Source organism: Balaenoptera musculus, chromosome 4 (assembly GCF_009873245.2).
Source record: "Balaenoptera musculus isolate JJ_BM4_2016_0621 chromosome 4, mBalMus1.pri.v3, whole genome shotgun sequence".
NCBI lineage: Eukaryota > Metazoa > Chordata > Mammalia > Artiodactyla > Balaenopteridae > Balaenoptera > Balaenoptera musculus.
In genome coordinates, this window is record NC_045788.1 from 73,570,652 (window position 1) to 73,595,695 (window position 25,044).

The 25,044-nt window shown below is 34.4% G+C and overlaps 1 protein-coding gene and 1 non-coding gene across 2 annotated transcripts in view; both read left to right on the forward strand.

Annotated features, from left to right (window-relative positions):
* The window catches only part of LRCH3 (leucine rich repeats and calponin homology domain containing 3), a 114,536-nt gene that overhangs the window by 38,241 nt on the left and 51,251 nt on the right, over positions 1 to 25,044 (forward strand). The window contains 5 exon segments of the mRNA XM_036850149.1: positions 7,353 to 7,497; positions 9,103 to 9,229; positions 12,255 to 12,360; positions 16,416 to 16,552; positions 17,718 to 17,827. Of these exon segments, the coding sequence (XP_036706044.1) occupies positions 7,353 to 7,497; positions 9,103 to 9,229; positions 12,255 to 12,360; positions 16,416 to 16,552; positions 17,718 to 17,827 (625 nt within the window).
* Positions 18,717 to 18,789, forward strand: TRNAR-UCU. Its single transcript has one exon. It is a non-coding gene; the product is annotated as a tRNA-Arg (tRNA).

Genomic DNA, 25,044 nt, shown 5'->3' on the forward strand with positions numbered 1-25,044 from the left:
TAATAATTTAAAATTTTGTAGGTACCTAATAACAAAAGTCCAAAATACATAAAGAAAGGGTTAAAGAATTAAAGAGAGAAATAGACAAATAGCAATAAAAATGAAAGACTAATATACCCTTCTCTCTCAGCAGTTGATAGAAAAAACTGACCAAAAAAAAATCAGTAAGGACGAGCCTTGAACAATGCAGTTAAACAGATGTGACCTAGTAGACATAACTAGAACATTATGCCAATGTAGAATAAATATTCTTGTCAGACTCACATAGAATATGTATAAAAATGGACCATGTGCTGGACCGTAAGGAAAATCTAAACAAACATGAGAGGATTGAAATCACATAAAGCATGTTCTTTTACCATATACAGTTGTTAGAAATCATTAACAAAAAAGATAATTAGAATATCATTATATGTTCGGAAATTAAGGAATTCATTTCTAACAGAATGAGATGAAATCATAATGGAAATGAGGAAATATTTTCTAATTGAATATTCTAATAAAAAAATGTATATATATAGACTCATGAGATACAGCTAAGGCAGCACTTAGAGGGAATTTTATAAAAGCTTTAAGTGCATATATTTGGAAAGAAATAAGTCTAAAAATTATTGAGCTAAGCCTCCATCTCTATAAATTAGGAAAAGAATAGCACAACCCCTTCCCCCCAATAAGAGGAAGATGATAAAGATAAGAACAGAAATAAACAAAATAAAAACTGTACAATGAATACGGTTAACAAAGCCAGAATGGACACTTTGAAAACACTAATGATATTTTCAAATCTCTGATGAGGTTGCTCAAGAAAGAAATAAGGTGCAAAAACCGAAGTCAGAAATGAAAATAGAGACATCCCCACAGATGCTGTAAACATTAAAAAAATAAAGAGGATATTATGAAAACTTTATGCTAATAAAATGGAAAATTCTGATGAAAATAGCAAACTCCTAGACTGTAATAACTGAAAACTGGTTCAAGAAGATATATATAAAACTTTAATAGTCTTATCAATATTAAAGAAATTCAGTCAATAGTGAAAAATCTTCCTTCAGGGAAAACGTAGGCCCAGGTGGCTTCACCAGTGAATTCTAAGAAGCTTTTAAAATGAAATCATTTGAAAGCTGTATAAATCCTTTCAGTCAATAGAAAAAGAGGGAATACCCCCAAACTAAATTTTGTGAGACTAATACAACCTTGATATTAAACCCTCAAAGTTAGTATGAGAAAAGAAAATGGTTCAAACTCATTCATGATCATATATGCAAAAATCTTGAACCAAATGTTAACGAACTCAGTCTAGCTAATGTAAAGGATAATACATCATGACTAAATTTATTTTATCTCAGGAATACAAGATTTAACATTAGAAAGTAAATTTAATATACTGATAGAATAAAGTTTTAATAAGGAAAAAATCAGTTCTACACTAATGGAATAAAGAATAGTGGAATAAAGAGTAAAATTAATTCAATATTAATGTAGTAAAAGATTGAAATCCTGTGATCATCTCAATAGATGGAGAAAAAGAGATTGATAAATATGACATTTGTTACTGATAAAAAACTCATAGCAAACTAGGAATAGAAAGGAATTTCCTTAATCTGATAAAGAATATCTACAGAAAACCTTTGAAATTGGGAACAAGGCAAGAATACCTTCAATTACTGCTTTTATTCAACATTATACTAGAGGTCCTAGCCAGCATTGTAAGAGAATTAGATGGTAGATAGATAGATAGATAGATAGATAGGTAGATAGATAGGTAGGTAGATACGTATGTACGTATCAGAAAGGAAGAAACAAGCTTTCATTATTCACAGAACTAAGTAATTGTGGATTTGGAGCTATCCAAATGAATCTACAGATAAATTTTATAGACTAATAAAAAGATTTATCAAAAGTTGCCAGGTACAAAATCAATATATTGAAATCAATTTTATTTCTATGAGTAACTAATGGTTAGAAAATAAAACTTGAAAAATATATGTCATTTAAAAAATAATAAAGACCTGTGAATAAATCAAGTAAAGATGTCATTTTTTTCCAAATTGATGTTTGATTCAGTGCAATCTCAGTAAAAGTTCGAACAAGTGTTTTTATGAGATATAACAGGCTCATTCTAAAACTTACAGGGAAATGCAAAGGACCTAGAAAGCCAAGACACACTTGAAGAACTACAAAGAGGAAGGAATACCTCTCCTACTAGAAGTGATGTAGGAGTACATCACTCTACTAGATTTCAGAAATCATTGTAAGCTATAGTAATTAAGATTGTGTAATATTGACATAAGAATATATAAGTAGTGCAATGGAACAGATTAGAGAAGCCCCCAAACAGGCCCATGCAAATGTAGGCACCTGATATATGACAGGTGTTACAGGGAAATAGTTGGGGGGGGAGGTGATGGTCTTTTCAGTAACTGTCACTGGGATAAATGGGTATCCCTGTAGGAAAACATGAAATTGGCCTTCTACCTCACATCATACTAGAAAATAAATTCCTGGTAGATTCAACGTCAGACTCTAAAACCTTTAGAAAAGAATATCTTTGTGACCTTGGAGTAGGGAAGGATTTCCTTTAAAACTGCAAATACCACTAACCATAAAGGAAAAAATTAATAAAACATTTTACTCTATTAAAATTAAAGACGTTCATCAGAAGACACCACAAAGACTGTGAAACTTCAAACTACAGAGTGGGAGAACACATCTGCAACACATATAACTGATAACAATCTCATATTCAGAATTTATAAAGATGTCCAACAAACCAAAAGACTTGAGCTGGTACTTTACAAAAAGGGAAATCTAGATGGCCAATAAACATATGAAAAGCTGTTGTACCTCATTAATAATCAGGGAAATGAAAATTAAAATTACAATGAAATGCCACTGTAAAAATCTTTAAAACATAATAAACATTAAAACATCTTGATAACAAGTATTAGCAAGGATATGAAGCCACAAGAACTCTTTGTACATTGCTGGTAGATGTGTAAATTGGTACAATCTCTTTGGAAAACAGTTTGGAGTTGATGATACATAAATCTTATTACACAGCATTTTCTCTCCTAGTTCAGTGTGTAATCGAAATGTTCATCAGTAGTAGAATGAGTAAATAAATTGTAGCACGTTCATATAGTAGAATAGTATGAAGACAATGAAAATGAAGGAACTACTGCAGTATGCAACTACATGAATGAATCTCAAATGTTGAGAGAAGGTCACAAAAGAAAACACATAAAGTATGCTTCTACTTTTAGAAAGTTGAGAGGTGTGCTAGGCAGAATTATGGCCCCCCCCATTAGGATGTTGGGATTAGTCTACATCCTAATCCCTATAACCTATGAATATGTTACACTACATGGCAAAGGGGCATTAAGGTTGCTCATCAGCTGTTCTTCAAATAGGAAGATTATCGTTGATTATTTGGGAGCAGGGGGAGGTGGGCAAAGTCACAGGATCCTTAAAAGTGGAAGAAGGAGGCAGAAGAGGGAGACCCGCAGAGATGGCAGCATCAGAAGGACTCCACCTGATATTGCTGACTTGAAGATGGAGGAATGGGGCTATGAGCCAAAGAATGTGGACAGACTCTAGAAGCTGGGAAAAAGAAGAAGACAGATTTTCTCCTAGAAGCTCCAGAAAGAATGAAGTTCTGCTGACAATTTTTTTAAAATAAATTTTTTAATTTTATTTTATTATTTATTTTTGTCCTCATTGGATGTTCGTTACTGTGCACGGGCTTTCTCTAGTTGCGGCGAGTGGGGGCTACTCTTCATTGCGGTGCATAGGCTTCTCATTGCAGTGGGTTCTCCTGTTGTGGATCACGGGCTCTAGGCACCCGGGCTTCAGTAGTCGTGGCACACAGGCTGAGTAGTTGTGGCGCACAGGCTCAGTAGTTGTGGCATGCAGGCTTAGTTGCTCCTCGGCATGTGGGATCTTCCCAGACCAGAGATCGAACCCATGTCCCCCTGCATTGGCAGGCAGATTCTTAACCACTGCACCACCAGGGAAGTCCCTAAGGAGCAGTTTGTAATTGAAATTTATTTCTTTCATTTCTTCAATTTTTAAAATCATACTAACAAAATTTAAGTAGGAATTTATAAAATAACTTTTGTTGTATTTTGTATTAAATAAGTTATTTACCGTGTGATTCTGTAGGAAATTTTTATTTGTAAATATTTGATGCCCTTTGTTACCTGGGCTTTTAACTTTTTCCTAATGAATACAATATGGGGAGGCATTTTGGTAAGATGGTGGTCTTTCCCAACTTCAGTTACTAAGTACTACTTCAGAGTGAAGCAACTCGGAGGCTCACAGGCTGGTGGGACCTGTAGGGAATATGTGAGTCTGGGGGACATACTGGGATCCAAATGAAAATAAGAGGCAAAAACCTATGGCAGTTATCAAAACTTTTGAGTTCTCAAGAAGAACTGTGCCCCAGAGGGGAAGCTTAGTTCCAGTGCATCATGGAGCTTGCTTCCACTATTTTGATGTTGAATGCCATTCACGGTACTCTAGCAGCTTGATCTGAGCTCCAAAGATGAGGCAAGCCATGAATTGGCAAAGGAAGATAATTCATTTAAAGGAACTCCAGCAACCAGAGAGGATGAACAAGGATTACATCTAGAAGAAGTGATTTCAATGAAATAGAACTATTCGAAGAGATAGATGACAAGTTTAACAAATAAAACAAAACAGAATGTTCCAGTAATCCCACTCCTGGGCATATATCCAGAGAAAACTCTAATTCGAAAAGATACATGCACGTACTCCAGTGTGCATAGCAACACTATTTATAATAGCCAAGACATGGAAGCAACATAAATGTCTATTGACAGATGAATGGATAAAGATGTGGTGTATGTGTATGTGTGTGTGCGTGTGTATACACACACACACACACACACACTGTGGAATATTACTCGGCCGTAAAAAAGAATGAAATAATGCCATTTGCAGCAACATGGATGGACCTAGAGATTATCATACTAAGTGAAGTAAGACAGAGAAAGACATATATCATATGATATCACTTATATGTGGAATCTAAAAAAATGATACAAATGAACTTACTTACAAAACAGAAACAGACTCACAGACGTAGCAAACAAACTTATGGTTACTGAAGGAGAAAGGGGAGGGAAGGGATAAATTAGGAGTTTGAGATTAGCAGATATGAACTACTATATATCTAACAGCAAAGTCTTACTACATAGCACAGGGAACTATATTCAATATCCTGTAACAAACTCTAATGGAAAAGAATCTGAAAAAGGATATATATATCAAGTTTTATGAATCACTTTTCTATTCACCAGAAACTAACACAACATTGTAAATCAACTATACTTCAATTTAAAAAAACCAAAAAACAAAAACTAATTTATCCTGAGATTCTCAAGAGAAACAGGGTGACATGCTTCTAATCATAGCATGAAAGAATTAAAAAGTGAGGGGAAAAACTTTTCTATATATTAATTTAGGGAGAGAATGATTACTGTTGAGACTCAGATTCATGGTTTGGAACATTAAGTAGAAGAGTATATCAAAACAGAAAAAAAATATAAAGAAGGAGAAGGAGCAAATGGAGGAGATGCAACAACTAAAGGTATAATAGAGGAGAATTTCTCTGGTTTAAAGAAGGATTGAAAGAACCAACTGAGTTCTGGACCAGAGTGTTAATTTAAGGGTGGAGGGAGACAAAGAACAAGCTGCTTACAAAGGAAAAATAATCAGATATGTGCTGGACTACTCAGTGTGACACTGGAAACTAGAAGGTAGTAAAATAACATCTACAGATTACCAAGAAAAGAATTGTCTATACCTAGCTGAAATATCATTCACTTGTTATGGTGAAAGCAAGGTACTTGCAGATGTGCAGGAATTCAGATCCTCCATCTAAGGAAAGTTAAAGGATTCTCACCAAATAATTCTCAACAGAGAATTTAAGGGGCAGAAGAAGAGAGAAAACAGTAGTGAGCAAATGAATCTCACAGTGTATTTAATTAAATCTAAATGGTAATGACAGAGTGACTGTATTTCAGCATACTTCTTTGTCCTCTTCATTTTCTGAAAGTTTGCAGCTGATGGAAAAGCTTGATTTGACTCAGGTTCTGTCCCTTTGGCAAGACCATAAATGATGTTCTGTTCTTCTAATGGGCATATACTTTCTGATTATCTTTTTGTAAAGATAACAGCCATTAATACTCAATTCTGGATCCATTAATTCATTGAGAGTTGCAAAATGCTATATTCTATCATTATTTTTCGTTTATAGCTAGAACACTTATATAAGGATGCTTCCCTTTATCTATTTGGTTACTCAGTGATACAGTTCACATAGGGAAGGCAAAGTAAATGTTTGCTTTTTTTCCCCCCCCTTTATCAGCTTACAAGGTAATGAATTGGTTCTTTATCATCTTTTGGGGAGGATAAATTCAATAATATGTGATAGATTTCAATTCGCTGAGATTATTATCTTTATTGAAGCTCAGATTATCTCATCTTTGGCCAGTGGGAGCAAAGATGGTTCCTGAGTCCTTTTTTTTTTTTTTTTTTTTTAATTTTTATTTATTTATTTATTAAATTTTATTTATTTATTTATTTATTATGGCTTGTGTTGGGTCTTCGTTTCTGTGCGAGGGCTTTCTCTAGTTGCGGCAAGTGGGGGCCACTCTTCATCGCGGTGCACGGGCCTCTCACTATCGCGGCCTCTCTCGTTGTGGAGCACAGGCTCCAGAGGTGCAGGCTCAGTAACTGTGGCTCACGGGCCCAGTCGCTCCGCGGCATGTGGGATCTTCCCAGCCCAGGGCTCGAACCCGTGTCCCCTGCATTGGCAGGCAGATTCTCAACCACTGTGCCACCAGGGAAGCCCTCCTGAGTCCTTTTGACATGACAGTGATACTTTTTGACTGGTAAAGAAAGGAACAATATTTTTTTTGTTTCCTTTTGCTTCGCTTTTCTGAAAACCTCAGAATGTTGTCTGAGCTTTTGGGAAGGTGGATTTTAGGGATCCATTTGTTTTCTAGGATATTTGGTACTTAGCATGATCTGTGATGTAATTTTTAAGCTGGTATTCCTTGGAATTTATGTTACTTGCAAAGAATAATGGTTTTATTTTTTAGTATATGTAGAGTCAAAAGGAATCAGCATTTCCCAGCAACAGGTATAGAGGCATATGTTAAAATGGTTTCTTCAATCATTTAATATTTGAATATTTAATCTGGACCAGTCTCCACAATAGGAGCTCTAGGAAATTCAAACAATTATGAAACCTGCTTTTTTATTTAAAATTTCAGTAAAATAAGTTCCAAGGATTGATTTTAAACTTAATTTATTTTTTCTTTCAGATCTGTCACGAAATCGCCTCTCAGAAATTCCCATAGAAGCATGTCACTTCGTTTCTCTTGAGAATCTCAATTTATACCAAAATTGTATTCGGTATATACCAGAGGCAATTCTAAACTTGCAAGCTCTAACGTTCTTAAATATTAGGTAAGGATTTTTTTTTTTTAATTTTTAGTTTTGTGTGATCTTTTCAATTTTCCTCTTCCCTTTCACTAAAATTTACATTATCTGGGGAATTCCCTGGCGGTCCAGTGGTTAGGACTCCGTGCTTCCACTGCAGAGGGCATGGGTTCGATCCCTGGTCGGGAAACTAAGATCCCACATGCCACGCGGCCAAAAAATAAAACTAATAATTAAAAAAAAATTTACATTGTCTGTTTATATCAGCCATATCTCGACATATTCTTAGACTAAATTAGCGGTATTTTCTATATCCCTCTAGTTTCTCCCTTTGTCTTTGTCTTTGTAATAATTAACAAACTCTAAGAGCCTTTAGCCTAATAGACTTGGAGCGGTCTTGTAGCAGTGGTTTTCCAATTACATTTTCAAATAAGCTTCATCAAATGAGAATAGTACATCTGAAATTACTTTGTTTGGTTTTTGTGATTACGTATTTTTGCGTACTAAGTTCTGAATATATAAATGCATTTATTCAACTCATCTACTCCATTTTTTCACATCTTACAAGAATTCTTTTGTTATTTTATTTCATTATAAAAGTTATAAATGTTGACTGGAGAAAATAAACAAATGTAGAAAAGTAAAGGAAATTCATCAAAATGTTATGTCTGAGTTATATAATTATAGGTGAACTTTTCCTTTTTTGTAGGCTTTTAGTCAAATTTTTAAATGAGTTTTTCCCCTTCTCATGAAATATCCTTTGGAAATATTTTTATATGTAATCATTTTAATGTACAGTTTATATGTTTCTAAAACTCATTTTCCCTCTGGGATATTTATTCTTTCAGTTTTTTCCCATGATCAAAGTAGCACTAGTAGACAGTTTTGTATGTGAATGTCTAATTATTAGATTCTAAAAGTTTTAAAGGCTTATGATCTGTGTTAGTAAAATCATCAAAGATCTTGAAAATGGGGGCAATTGTTACTAAGGATTAAGATGTTAAATCTGCATAAGTAAAATTTTAACTTATTTTTATCCTAATGATAGATGTGTTTTTTACTTTCAGTTCTGATTTGAATATTTTTGTATAAATAAAAATTCCTTACCTATCCTTCAGTTAATATGATATATTTGAAATCACAACCTGTCCCTTATTTCCCATAGAATTATATTTGGGTCATTTATGTACATTTGGTTATAATAATGTAATGATGAGGGAAGTAAATTACAAACACTTTGTATATAACTCTTTGGAAGGAAGAGGAGAGGATGTTAGTTATCTACCCTATTTTAAAATCATTTTTTCCTATATAAGTTTAATAAAATAATAATATGTTTTGTTTATATGGCACTTCATTATTTACAAAGGAGTTTTATGGTGCAAGAGTCCTGTAAGCCCTGTGATTTACAGATGAGGAATCTGTGTAAGATGCAGATAAATTAAATGCTGTGCCTAAAAGCACAAAGCTGACAAGTGAGGAAATGAAGACTCGAACTCAAATCTAATATCCTGTTTGTTCCTTGCAAGACTTGCCTTTGTTAGTATCCTGAGTATAGAGTGAGAAAGATGGCAGTTTTTTTTCCTTGAGTGGTGGGCTCTGACTTTTCTCTTTTTCTACTTACCCATTTAGTCGAAACCAGCTGTCAACACTGCCAGTACACTTGTGTGATTTACCATTGAAAGTCTTAATTGCTAGTAATAACAAATTGGTCTCACTTCCAGAAGAAATTGGACATCTCAGACATTTAACAGAACTTGTGAGTTAATATTTCATTTTTTGATTGTTTTATATGTGTGTGTGTGTGTGTGTATACACACACACACACACGCACATACTCGTTTGTGTTTTTGAGTTATTTTTAAGTACTGATAATGAAGTTTTACTGATTGATGAGCTCTCAAGTGCTTCAACACAGAATTAGGAAAGAACTGAAAGTACAAGTCTAATCAAAGTCTAATCAGGTTCTAATCAATATAAAGTGATTTCTATGTTATTAAACTTTTGAGACATAATTTAATAAAGGGTTTGAATTTTTTTAATTAAATCTTGTTAATAGTATCAATATTCTGATTTTTGGTTAGTGCCTATAAGGAATGGGCAGTACAAAGGTCAGGTTTATTTTTTTACCTTATAGGCTATCTTTAGAACTTAGCTCCCACTCTAAAGTGAGCTATTCTTTATATTTTCTAAGAAGCTTAACCTTCACCTACCACTTCTTGTTATTCTTGAGTGCTTTTGTTCTGGGCATGGGAATAAGGCTTTTCTTATTTAATCACCACAATAACATTATGAATTGTTATTATCATATTACAGCTGAGGAAACTAGCACTCAAGATAGGTTAAGTAATTTGCCAAAGGTTCCAGAGGTTCCATAACTGAAGTAGAATTTGAAACCAGTCTACCTTAACTCCAGAACCTATGATTCCTATTTCTGAAATGGTCAAATACAATTATGTCCATTGAGATTTGGGAGTATAATTCCATGTAGGTTTATTAACAAAGATGTACATCATAAAAAATAAATACAGTTGGCCTTCTGTTTTTGTAGGTTCTACATCTGTGGATTCAACCAACTGTGAATCAAAAATATTTTTTAAAAAAATTTCCTGGGAATTCCATGGTGGTCCAGTGGTTAGGACTCTGCACTTTCACTGCCAAGGGCGTGGGTTCGATCCCTGGTCAGGGAACTGAGATCCCACAAGCCATGCAGCATGGCCAAAAAAAAGAAATAAAATTTAAAAAAAATTGTTCTTCCAGAAATCTCTGAAAAGGAAAATTTGAATTTGCCGTGTGTGACAATTATTTACATAGTGTTTGCGTTGTATCAGGTATTATAAGTAATCTAGAGATGGTTGAAAGCATACAGGAGGATGTATGTAGGTTATACGCAAATTATGCACCATTTTGTATGACACTCGAGCATCCATGGATTTTGGTATCCTCAGAGCCAATCCCTTGCGGATACTGAGGGACAACTGACTGTACACATAAAGTCTGATTGGACCACATGTTGGGTCACTTTTTTTTTTTTTCAGGTGGATTATGAATATAAAAGGTCACATATAAGAATTCACAAATATATTAAATTTAGAGTCTAGATACTAGACCACTATTTAAACTTTCTGTTTCTACTTATTGAATCCTAAATACTTAAGAGATAGATAAGTCTCACAGAAGGTGCTTTTAGCTTTCTATGAAAGAAGTGAGTTGATACTTCAGTCATAAAAAACAGCTTGTGGCAGAGTAAAAATTAATAATTGTAATGCTCCTGATTCCCTTGTGGGTCTTTCTGCAGCATCCTTATTGCTTCTTTTCCTTTTTTTTCTCCTTCATTTTTTTTTTAGTGAAAGTAAACTGCTGTCTTTCAACATACATATTTTCTGAGAGAAATATTATAGATTGCTATTCCCTTCTGGCTCAGACTCAATCTTCCTATCCTTTCGACTTCTTTTCTTTTTTTTTTTTGGCTGCGTTGGGTCTTTGTTGCTGCACACAGGCTTTCTCTAGTTGCAGCAAGCAGGGGCTACTCTTCATTGCGGTGCAGTCTCTTGTTGTGGAGCATGGGCTCTAGGCATGCGGGCTTCAGTAGTTGTGGCTTGTGGGCTCTAGAGCACAGGCTCAGTAGTTGTGGTGCACGGGCTTAGTTGCTTCACGGCATGTGGGATCTTCCCGGACCAGGGCTCGAACCCGTGTCCCCTGCATTGGCCGGCAGATTCTTAACCAGGGATCCCTTGACTTCTTTTAGAACCCTTTTAGCTTTGATACCTAGAGCATTGGGCTAAGAAGTCTAGCTTCTGATTCTACTTCAACCATGAATGGGTAGGAAAGGTAAAAATAGTATTATTTCTTTCTGAGAATATTTTGGGAAAATTTAAAAATAATGTCTGAAGCTTATTGAAGTTTTTTGTAAGTGGTCTTTTCTAATAGCAAGTCTCAGTATTTTCTTTTTATTTATATATTGGAGGAATTCTAAGTGTTACTGTGACATCTTGGAGCTTTTATTAACCTAGGCAGCTTCTTGTTGCTATGCATGGGTTTACAAATTCTGGCTGGTCTCAGAATTATGGAATCCTGAATTTATCAATCTTGGAACCTTGTAGTCAGTCTCTTTTCAGAACCAGTGGAATCAAGCTATTTGCCAAGATACCAGAAGGCCTACCTAATATATGTATTAGAATCAGGTTGATGAGCTGCTAATAGAATAGTATCTACTTTTTCCATAGCCTTTGAGTTATGTGTACTTTATTATTTTTCCCTCATGTTCAGTTTGATAAAGAATGATTTGAGTCATCTTCAGTGCATTTTTATTTTATATTCTTGAATAGTTGAACTTGTATTTTGAGAATGGGATTTCCTTTCAAATAATTTTATCATTATAATTTTTATCATAGTTTTGTTTTTTCTTCTAGTTTCTTTAGAACAATATAAAATAAAACTATTGTCCTAAAGGTCTGTTTTCATACCTTTTTTTAACCTTTTCACCAACATTTTCATTTGATCTGATATTCTAGGCCTCCTGTCCACATCTTAAGTCATTTAACTTTAGTTCTGCTCACAAAATTAATGTAGATCTATATACAATGTATAGAGTCAGTCAAAAGCCTATACATTTTAAAAATTAAATGCTATTGCAAACTATGGGATTATTCTTGGACACAGAATCATAGTACTTTTTACAACAGGAGGGGTATTATCTTGTCCAACCTCATTTTACAGATAGTTTAAAGCATGCAAGTTTGTAATATTAGTACAATTCTTTACTTTGTATCTTTTTGAAATAGGATGTGAGCTGCAATGAAATTCAAACAATCCCTTCCCAAATTGGTAATTTGGAGGCCTTGCGAGACCTTAATGTAAGAAGAAATCACTTAGTACGTTTGCCTGAAGGTAAGAAATTGTGAAACAGTTTTTTTTGTTTTGTTTTGTTTTTTGCCTTTTTATTTTAAAGATCTCTCAGACTGATGGGCACTTCAAAAATGTATAAAAGTTACAGCCAGTATTTGAGATGTAATGGTTTCTTTAATATGTGCTATCTGTTCCATTGTGGATTTTAAAAGCTAGACTCTTCAGTGAAAAGCTCCAATAACTATTGAACAGTGATTGTAATTTTAGATCCTGTTAACTGATATAATTGATAACTCAGGGTAGGGTCACTGGAAATTTCAGTTGGCATAACTACTTAGGAGAAACATAACATGTTTTTGATAAGGGGATAGTTTAGTATAATGAAAACATTCTTGCAGTTAGCACTGACTGACTTAAAATGGACTTGATTGAATTTAATAATTTTATCCTTCACTGGAAATGTTCAGATAGAAGCTAATTAACTGTGTGGAGGTGATGTGTAAAATGAATAATGAATGGAGTGAGAGACTACACTAGGAGACTGGTTGTCTTAGGCTGACTATAAGTTCTGGTACATGTATTTGAATGATAAAAATGATTAAACAAATTAATTAAGTATAATTGATCAATCGTTCAAAAATATAAATTCATGAAAGAGAAAGCTATAAGAGAAAGTGAAAATGGTGAAAATCATTATTTTATTAAATCAGAATATATATTTCTTTAATTTTATTACGTAAAATTTAATATCTAAATGAGAGTAATGAATCACCCAGCTACATCAGTCATTAGCTCATGGAAGTTCTTGTTTCATCTATACTCCCATCCTCTTTCTCTTGCTCTGTCCTCTAGATTAACTTGAAACAACTTCCAGAAATTCATCTATAAACATTTCAGAATGTCTGTCTCAAAGATAAGGAATCTTTAGAAGATGTTTTCATGACATTGATTATCTAGGTTCTTCTACAAAATACGACTTCTAATGTACAGTAAATATTGAATTAACTAATGATGCTTTTGCTTCATTGTAGAATCCAGATGTTTATACCAATTTGATCCTGTATGATACTGAGTTCTAATATACTAGTGTGTGTAGCTTTGACATTTTTTGATCCCAAGTAAGCGTCTCAGAAAGTGACTTTTCCATTCCACTTTTATACATTTTCTGCAACCATACTACCCAAAATCCTGCATATCTTTCCCTTCAGTAGGCTTGTCCAGTAACCTTTATACCTTTTATCTTCAGAGCCTTCCTCATTTCCTCCTGGTTCTGCCTTCTACCACCTCAGCAGTGGGAATGCAGGCCATTAGCAGGACCGACCAAAATCATGACTGACATATAACTCAAAATTTCTATCAGGATTACCCCTCTACTCAGGACCCACCTACTGTGGTTGATCTTTAAAGGCTTACTAATGCAATAATACTGACTTAATATGAAATTAAATAATCAAAACAATTGGGGTTTTGGTGAAGATGAAAATCCGGGATTTCAGATGATGATTGCAGTCTGATAGTTTCAATCATCTAATTTATTTCTCTATCTTATTTTGAATGCATATTACCAAGAAAATCGTCACACAGATAGTTTCAAATGTTTTTTTGTAGACTTATCTTGTAATCTCAGCATACTCAGTTAAACTGAGATGGCAGGAAAGCTTCATCCAACACCTACACAAATTAGTGTGGAAGTTCATGTTCCTTGGTGATCTCTATCATATTACAGTTTGGTAGATAAAGATATTATGTCTTTTGTTATATTGTCATTTTGATTTTAAATTAATTTTAATTTTTATCAAATACATTATTCAAAAAGTCAAATAGTAATAAGCTTAAAATAAATAATAGCATTCTCCTGCCTCAGCCATTCCTCTCTCCAGTTTCAATGGCCAGGCATATACCTTCAAGTCCTTTGACTCTTTCCACTACTATTTGCTGACATATTTCTAAATGATCTGCTTTTACAGCTATTGCTGGATTTATCAACTTTGACATCTTGTTTTTGTTGTTGTTTTTCTAGAGTTAGTAAGTCCTTTTTTAAAAAATTTACTTAGCTTTTTATGTACCCGTGGCTAATTCCTCCCTCTTTTTCCAGCAGCTTTATTAGTCAAACCAATCAGATTATGTATCTTTCTTTTTTTCCCCTGAATATCTCCCTCATTGAACCTTTTTTCTTTCTCTTCCAGTCTGGACTGGTTGTTCTCTGTTATTTTCTGCCTAGCTTTTCTTCTTCTTTGCTGAACTCTTATTCCTCTTATTCCTGGACTTCATGTGTATTTTCTTACTTTTTTTTTTTTAAATTTCAGCTTTATTGAGGTATAACTGACAAATAATTCCTCTTTCTTACTTTACTCCCTTGTTTTGCTAGAGGGCATCTTCTAGTAGTTTCCTGAGAACATGTGATAGGAAAACATTTTTTGAGATTTCACTTGAAAAAAAATATCTCTATTCTGTGCTCACCATTGATTAATAATTTGGTTATAAATTCTAGGTTGAAAATTATTTTATCAAATGATTTTCAAGTCTTTTTTCGCTTTTAGCTTTCAATTTTAAAAATTAATGGTTGAGGGACTTCCCTGGCAGTCCAGGGGTTAAGACTTAACACTCCAGGAGGCATGGGTTCAGTCTCTGGTCAGGGCACTAAGATCCCACATGCTGCATGGCATGGCCAAAAAAAAAAAAAAAAAAAATTTAATGGTTGAAAATTTGATGCCATTCCCAATTCCAGTCCATTGTTTGTTACCAGTTTTTTCCTCTGGAATATTTTAAGGTCTTCCCTTTTCTTTCCCTACCGCTCTGAAGTTTTATGATGATGTGCCATAGTATGAGTTGTTTTAATTCAATAAACTAGATACTTGGTGGGCTTCTATCTAAACCAGAGATTCACGTCCTTCGTTCTGAGAAATTGTCTTATATCTCTTTTTCGATAGTTTCCTGTCTTCTGATTTCTCTGTTTTCTCTTTCTAGAATTTTTGTGAATTAGATATTGGACTCCTTTAATTGATCCTATGGTTTTCTTATCTTTTTTATTGTTCATTTCTTCATCATTTTGTTTAACCAGGTGGTAAACAGTTCCAACTGTTTATACTCTAACCATTCTTCTGAATTTTTAATTTCTGCCATCTTATTTTTCATCTCTAAGAACCCTTGTTTTTCTCTGATTTTTTAAAAAAACATTCCTTTCTTGTTTCAGTAATTGAGTATTTTATCTCTCTGAAATTAGAGACATTAATTCTAGTTTTCAAAGTTTTCTTCTATTTCCTATATATTACCTATTTTTTCAGAGATCTTTTTTTCGATTGGCTTGCATGTTTTGATTTCTGTCTTACATGTTGGAGGCTCTTCTAAATGTCTCTGGATCATGTACTGTCTGTATAGAGCTAATTAGAAATTCCAAGTATACTGGGCAGGAATTGTATAATAGTAGTTAAGCAGTAAGCTGGATATTTTATTGGGGGAAACTCCCTATCAGTATCTAAAGGCCGTTTATATGGGACAGTATAGTTTCTCCAGAGAAAGATGTTTTCCTTCTTCTACAGTGTTGTGTATGTTCCTAACTACTGCCAGTCAGGAGCTGGGGATGGGGTGAGGTTGGGGAGGAAAGTGCTAAGGTCTTGTGGTTAAGTTTGTAGACTTTTACTTAAATCCTCCATTTTCAGCAGGGAACTCATCCTGACTTTCCATTGTGCCTGGGGTCCTTGAGTTCAGAGCCTTTCAATTCAGCTCCTGTCATGATTGGAAAGGAATAGTTACCTAGCTGCATGAGTTGGGATTGAAGATCTAGGCATCTGACCTGTTCTTTATACAGATTATCATGTAATCCTTGTGTTGTTCACACTTTCTGTGGTATCAGACGTAGTTTCTAAGACTTTCTGTTGTTCTATAAGGGGTCAGACAGTTTGCTTTTCATTAATATTACCATCCCTAAGCAACTAGATTTCATTTTACGCCACTTTGCTGTATATCAGTTAATCACTAAGAAAGAATGGAGGTAAATACTTATGTTAAGTCCATTATATTTAGCTAGAAGCTCCTGAAAAAAATTGTCTAGTTTTGAAATATCATTAATTGTTTATTTCCACCTTATCTCCCTGCAGAGCTAGCAGAGTTGCCTTTGATACGGTTAGACTTTTCCTGCAATAAAATTACAACAATCCCTGTTTGTTATCGGAATCTCAGGCACCTACAGATGATCACCCTAGATAATAATCCACTACAATCTCCTCCTGCACAGGTAAACCATAGTTAATTTGAAGTATGTTGTGAACTTTTTGACAAAAGATGAAGTTTAAAAGTTATAAGTTATATGTATTTATCTTTTTTTTTGGAAATTCAGTTCTTTTAAAATAAATTCACAACTCATATGTATTCTTTAGAAGCCTTGAATAAATGGGATGGAAGATAGGTAATATTCCAAAAATGTTTTTCCTTTCACTAAATTGACTTCTTTTTAATTTGAAGGAGTCTTCCTTAAAGTTTTTTTCTAATAAAATTTGAGTTATTTCTTTCTAGTAAAACTTAAATGTAGACAGTGTAAATGCTAAAGACAAAATACTCAGCTTACAGAACTAAAGATCATCAATGTATTTCTCATGACCATTGTTTCTGTACTTTCCTATTTTCTAAAATCTTAAGTTCCTCGTTTAGTCAGTCTGGTCATTTGTTTATCAGTGACTGAAATGAAACTACTTAATAAAGTTATTATAAGGTAGCTTTACAAATAGATTCTAGACATTCTGTACTCTAAAAAGTGTTGACCAGCTTATATTTTTCACTGTAGCTTTCCTTACTCTGCAATTAATTGATGGTCTTGTACAAGCCTCTGTATGGCAGCTGTTAAACTTTATGAGTAAACTTCATAACTATAGAAAGGTCTCATAATCCTAAAGAATTTGTGTGTTGACTTATGGGACAGAAGTCAGTAGGTAGCAACAGAAGTGTATATAACTTTTTTAATCATTTCCTGCTTTTCTCTCTTACAGGAAGTAGGATTGAAAACGTAATTGTGCATGATTGTTGGATTCCTAAAAACAAAAGTTACCAATATAATCCATGGGGAGCAATGCTTTAAATCCCTGACTATGCCTAACCAATCAATATAAGTTTACTTGGTATTCTAACAGTGTTTATAATCATAAATTATTTATTTTATATGTTACTGAAACTTATTAGTGACTAGAAAACAAAAACCTACATTTATATCACTTAAATGCCTAAAGTAACAAATGATATAATGTTATAATCAGTACATTTTTAATATTACTGTATATACTTGATAGAAATGCCTTCTATTTCCAATATACATTAAGTAAAAATGTATTTTTATTTTAAAAGGCGAGGGGACACATATATTTCAGATGAGTAATAATTTGGTTGTATTTATATGTTACTTTGTTTAGATATGTATAAAAGGCAAAATCCACATATTTAAATACCTGAACATACAGGCTTGTAAGATTGCTCCAGATCTGCCAGATTATGATAGGAGACCCATGGGTTTTGGCTCCTGGTGAGTATGTTGTATTCTTTTATTATTATATTCCATCTCACAGAGAATCAAATAAACTGAACCTTTAAATTTACCTGACTCTTTGTTTGACCAAAGGGAAATATCCTATTCTGACACAATTTTTCTCAGAATGCTTATATTAAGTAAAAGTTGATTACATAGATGTGACAAAGTGTAGTCCTAAGTCAGGGTTTCTCAACCTCAGCACTGTTGATATTTTGAACTAGATAATTCTTTGTGGTGAGGAGCTGTCCTGTACATTGGAAGGTGTTTAACAGCATCCCTGGCATCTGTAGCACCTTCCAAAGTGACAAACAAAAGTGTCTCCAGTCATTGCCAAATATCCTCTGAGGGGTCCCCAGTTGAAAACTACTGGTCTAAGTGACTTGAATACTAACCTTGGCTCTCCTGTTAACTAGCTCTGTGACTTAAGGCAAGTCATTCAAACTTTTTGGGCTTCATTTTTCCCAGAGGGAGTGAAGGGGTTGGATTTGATGACCATTAATGTCACTTCACGATCTTTTAAGTCTGTGAATCCCTCAGCTACATATAACACCTGACTTTTACAAAGTTATTTTTTTGGCATTCCCAACCAATGGAACAATCTTAAGTAGCACGAATTAAATTCAAAAGGCCTTTAAACAGGCAAAATTGATGTCTCAGTGAAGGTGCAGTAATATTCATAGACTTTACTCAAAAGAGAACCCTTTAGGCCCTCTCTTAGAACTTGTCACATTTACGTAAAAGCACAGTCCTAACCTTCTCAGTGTCTTAGTCTAAAACAGATTAACAAACTTCTGTTTTGGTAGAGTTTCTAAAAGCAGGCATTAAAAATACAAAAATAATTTGAAGGAAAAAAGAAACTGTAAAAAGCAGATGCATAGGGAATTCCCTGGTGGTCCAGTGGTTAGGACTTCACACTTCTACTGCAGGGGGCCTGGGTTCGATCCCTGGTCAGGGAACTAAGATCCCGCAAGCTGTGTGGCGCAGCCAAAAAAAAACAAAAACAAAACAAAAAAGCAGATGCATATTCAAAAATTCAAGTAAGTGATAAACTCTGAAAGGGAGGAAGATTCTGTGTGAAAGAGGCACAAGGGGGCTTCTCATTGGGGTGGCTTCTCTTGTTGCGCAGCAGGTGCTCCAGGCGTGCAGGCTTCAGTAGTTGCAGTGCACGGGCTCAGCCGCAACTAGAGAAAGCCCACGCACAGCAAGACCCAACAAAGCCAATAGATAGATAGATAGATAGATAGATAGATAGATAGATAGATCGATCCTTTTAACTCTGAGAGGACTGAAAGCACATATGTGGTGTTAAGGAGGACATAAAAGGTTTTGACAGATGGTAGGGATTAGGTCTTACATACAATGTGCTAATCTAGACCTCTCTTAGAGGAAGGATTTTGGCAGTGGGGGTGGATATGAGGAGACCCAGACCACTAATACCAAAAATTTTAAATTTTCTCCATTATCTCCTTTTCATTTCTTTTTCCTCCTACCTCAGTTCATTGCTTATAATATGGAACTCTTGTTTCTTATTTATAGAAGAAAGTTTTGTTTTTCCTATTTAAATATTTCTAAAAGTTTCTACTCCAGCACTCTTAAAGAAGATGTACAACAAATAAAAGTAGGTTTTCTTTTATATATACACTAATTTATTTTCTCCCTTGGAGTTAGTAATCCTTGGGAAGGAAAAGTGTTCCTCTCCTGAAATAGCGGAGTAGGAACATTAAACTGCTACTGTTGCCTTTGAGGTTTGCGTGTAAGACATGAATAGTGATTACTGGGTATGTGTATGTGAGGGTATGCCTGAAGAAACCAAGGAGGAAGCATCATTACCTGTATGAACAGTGAGCTTTGGTTGAGGGCTGCAGTGCTAATTGAAGAACCTATTTCTCTCTGTGACTCTGTCCTTAGTTTTGAAGACTAATTAGTCTTGGCCTAATTTTTTTTTTTAAATATAGCAATCTTCATTATTTTACTTTAAAAACATATCAGGGCTTCCCTGGTGGCGCAGTGGTTGAGAGTCTGCCTGCCAATGCAGGGGACACGGGTTCGAGCCCTGGTCTGGGAAGATCCCACATGCCGCGGAGCAACTAGGCCCATGAGCCACAATTACTGAGCCTGCGCGTCTGGAGCCTGTGCTCCGCAACAAGAGAGGCCGCGATAGTGAGAGGCCCGCACACCGCGATGAAGCATGGCCCCCGCTTGCCGCAACTAGAGAAAGCCCTCGCACAGAAACGAAGACCCAACACAGCCATAAGTAAATAAATAAATAAATAAAAATTAAAAAAAAAAAATTCCTGCCACTTTGCCTCTTAAAAATCTCTTTAAAAAAAAAAAAAAAAAATCAAAAAGTCCTGGGAAGAGACTTGTGTGTATTTGCTAAGAGATACAGGAAAGCTTCAGTCAATAGAGAAACCTTTCCTAAATAGGAAGTCTAAATAGCATAAACATGTCATGTTTCTCCAAAGGAATTAGTAATTATAGATCTAATATATTCCAATCCCTATAATAATCCCTAATTATGCTCCCTAAGTTAATCTGTCTTATACATTTTCCATTTTTTCCAGAGTTATGTTACTTTATTTATATATATATAAAAAACAAAAATATTTCCTTCAACTCCTCATGTACCAGCAAATGAGACATCGTACTTTCATGTCTTTCTCACTAAGGTACAGATTAGTAAGATTGCATTGTAGTTAGCAGTGCATTTATTCAAAATGCAGTCAAGGAGTCAGAAGGCCTTAGTTCTAGCTCTGGATCTCTGTACTATTAGGCAGTTCACTTAACCTCTCTGAACCTTGGTTTCTTCAATGTGATCTTTACCCTGTTTATATTCTAACAGTAGTTGTGAGGATCAAATGACCTGTGTTTGAAAGTGCTTTGCTCACCATAAAGCCCTATATGAATATTAGGCATTAGAGTTATTAGCTGTCTACTGTGATCTTGGACAAATTTAGTCTAAGAGTCCTGTCTTGCTAAAGAGAATTTTTATTAATCCTGTAGCTCTTCAGGTATTCAGTACAAGTTACTGCTGTGGTAATTTCAATCCTTAGTTGCAACTTTCTAACTACTTTTGTGTAGCATAAAAACAACACACAGTCTTTCTTAAATCATTTTATAAAGGTCACAAATGTTTTTACTCATTTTCAGATGTAAATGTTTCCAACTCCTTTAGCAATTTACACTGTTGTGATAACTTTATTTTATACAATGGCACACATTTTTTAAAATAGTGATCTAAAGTGAACTATGCTTTTTTGCTGTGATGATTTTAGGCAGCTTTATTTTATAGACTAAATATATTTATTTATGATGACGTGGCAGTGAGCCCAAACGAAGGAACGACTAAGCAACTGGTAAGAAAAGTCCTGCCTCTGTAACCCCAGTAGTGGAATTAATCCTCTACAACAAGCCTGAGCTTGTGAAAGCAGTGGCCATCCTTTATTCATATTTATATTCTAAGCACCTGGAAAACTGCCTGGCATTCAGTAAATGTTTGGTGAACTAAACTCAAATGAAGCAGATTTAGTGACTCTCTCTTAAGGACACATTCTTCATAGAATGATAACTTTTATTTAATGCTTTGTACCAGGCTTTGTGCAGGTCCTTAGCTTATATTTTCTCAAGTAATCTTTATAGCAACTCTGTGAGATAGGTGTTGTTAATCTTTTTTTTTTTAAACTTACGAGAAAACAGGTTGAAAGAGGTAAAACGGGTTAATTAAAGTCACATAGCTAAGAAATGATGGTGCCAAGTTATCAGTCCAGATCTGTTAAACTATTTGAAAAAAGCCATATTTTAAACTCCTTACTGCACTATACTGATTCACAGTTCATCTCCCTGCCACACAGAGTAACATAAGCATTTGAATCCATTTTATGCTAGGTAGTTTACTAAAGAGACTGGACTTTCTAACAGGACATAGCTGGAGCCTGGCTGGCACAACTCTTCCTGGCCTCACAAAGGCCATATTTATACATAGGGTGACCATCTGTCCTAGTTTACCTGTGACTAAGGAGTTTTCTGGGACACAGGACTTTAGTGCTAAAACCAGGAAAATCCTGAACAAACCTGGAGAGTTGGTTAACCTATGTCTCACTTTAATCTTATCAGTTTAATCTCTGAGGCAGAGCAAATATGTGGAGAAGCTAAAGGTAACTGAATAAAGAAGATAAAATAATAGCTTAGTGCAAAGATTTTATTCTCTTTATGTTGCCCACTTATAAAATAGCACAGTAAAATTAGGCTTACCTTGATTGGTCACTTCACAGAAAATACATTATATAAAACAGTATCCTCTAGAAATCTGAAAATCTTTACTTGAAAATTTTACATACTATTAAAAAGTACTGTTCGGTAAATCCTGAAATACATGTATTTCTTTTGGCATCTGCAAAAAAGAATTCTTTAAGTATGGCTTAAATATATATTTCATTAGAAAGCTTTTAAAATTAGGTACCTTGGCCTGACTTTGCTGTGATAAAACACACACAGTACCTGTCCTTAAGATCTGGACTCTAAAACAGGCATAAAAGCAGACATGTCATGTAGACAGTATACATAAAACATTTTACTTAAATGCTAACAATTGGGAGATCTAGATGAAGGGCAAATAGATATCATTGTATTACTCTCCCAACTCTTGTGTAGATATGAATGTTTTCAAGATAAGAAGTTGGGGGAAATTCACTACTTTTTTTTAGAGAGAAGTAATTTTAGAATTATACTGAGACACTTATTTTGCTAAATGATCTTTGTAGTGGAGGGTAGGAAAATGAGTTAGATAGCTGGAAAGTGCCTATATTTTTGGATCTTTATAATCAGCATGTTTAGCACATTGGACAAATAGGTCTGTATATTACTAAATACATACAAGGTAAGATCTTTATCAGTAAAAATAAATGACAAGTTATAAAAGTGTCTTATATTCACACAGGGTTTTTGTTTGTGTTCTTTTGTTTTTACTTAACACCTTTCACTTTATGTGAAGGCATATGAGTAAGAATGTTTAACCTCATTTTACAAAGGTTAAGCAACTTCTTTGAGCTAATAGTTGGTTAGATTATCTGTGAAATCCAAATACATTGCTCTTTCCCTGTACCTTAGGTTCTGATTCATTGTGACAGCATGACACAATAACTTTTTTAAAGTTATGTACACAAACTATGTAAGAATACATGGAATACAAAATTCGATACCAGAAGAACACTACATATTTTAAATTTGTACCATTGAAAGTTGTTTTCACCCTAGGCAGTCTTATTAAATGAAATGCTAATAGACCAATTTTTAACGGAGTCTTTATCGTGTTTTAGACTTCAAATTAAGCTAACTTTTAAAACTATGTTTAAAAACAAGTAAAAACTAAAGCTATAAACAAGTAAAAACTAAAGCTATAAAACTTTTAGAGGAAAATATGAAAGAATATCTTTGTGACTTGGGGTGGGCAAGGATATCTGAGGACACAGAAAGCAATAACCATTAAAAAAAATGATAAACTAAATTTAATGAAAATTAAATACATCTATTTACGAAAAGAAAATATTAAGAAAACAAATAGGCAAACCACAGACTGGGGGAAAATATTTACAAAATACATATATGACAAAAGACTTGTATCCAGAATATCTAAAGAATACCTGCTTATACTTAATGTTAAAAAGACAAACAACCCAGTTGAAAAATGGACAAAAGGCTTGAATAGACTTTACAAAGAAAGATATATAAATGGCTAATAAGCACACAAAAAAGTGCTTATCATTAGTCATCATCGAAATGTAATGAGATACCACTGCACATCTACAAGAACGAATAAAATTAAGACTGACAACACCAAATGTTAGGATGTGGAACAACCAGTGCTCTCATATTGCTTATGTAATATGATATGTAAAAAGTAAAACTGGAACATCCATTTTGGAAAAATGGTTTGGCACATTTTTTTTAACAGCTTTATTGAGATAAAATTTACAGATAATAAAATTTACCCATTTTAATGTGCAATTCAGTGAGTTTTGGTACATGGATACAGTCACAAAACTACCAACACAATCAAGATACATATATTTTTATCACCCTCAGCCCCAGACAATCACTGATTGGCTTTCTGTCAGTATAGTTTTGCATTTTCCAGAATTTCATAGAAATGAAATTGAACATTATGTAGCATTTTGTCTGGCCTCTTTTACTTAGCAAAATATTTTTAAGATTATTGATGTTGCATTTTTATTTTTTTTTTTATTTTTATTTTTTTTTATTTATATTTTTTATTTTTGGCTGTGTTGGGTCTTCGTTTCTGTGTGAGGGCTTTCTCCAGTTGCGGCAAGCGGGGGCCACTCTTCATCGCGGTGCGCGGGCCTCTCCTTATCGCGGCCTCTCTTGTTGCGGAGCACAGGCTCCAGACGCGCAGGCTCAGCAATTGTGGCTCACGGGCCTAGTCGCTCCGCGGCATGTGGGATCTTCCCAGACCAGGGCTCGAACCCGTGTCCCGTGCATTGGCAGGCAGATTCTCAACCACTGCGCCACCAGGGAAGCCCTGATGTTGCATTTTTAAATGGGCAAAAGATTTGAACAGACATTTCACAAAAGAAGATAAATGAACGGCCAATAAACACATAAAAAGGTATTAAATATCACTGATATTAATTATCACTAGTCATCAGAGAAATACAAATTAAAACCACATTTTATACCCATCAGAATAATAACTAAAATTAATGACTGGGAATACAGTGTTGGCAACTGGAACTCCAATACATTGCTGGTGGGAATGCAAGATGATACAACTACTTTCAAAAACAGGTTGGCAGGTTTTTTTGTTTTTGTTTTTGTTTTTTAAGTTAAACCTACGCTTACCATACAATTCATCCATTCTACTCCAAGGTATTAAAAACATCAAGAATTTCACTGAAATGATGCTGAGTAGAAAAAGAGTACATATTCCATTTTTATGCATTCTCGAATAAGCAGAACTAATTGTATTACTTTTCTATTGTTTCCACCCAAACTTAGAGGCCTAAACAACACAGATTTATTATTTTATGGTTGTGTAGGTCAGAAGTCTAAATCTTGGTCTCATTGAGCTAAGATTAAGATGATGCCAGAGCTGCATTCTTTTCTGTAGGTTTTGAGTAGGATGTATTTCCTTGCCTTTTTCAGCTTCTAGAGGCTGTCTTCTTTCCTTGGTTCTTGGTCTCCTTCTTCCATCTTCA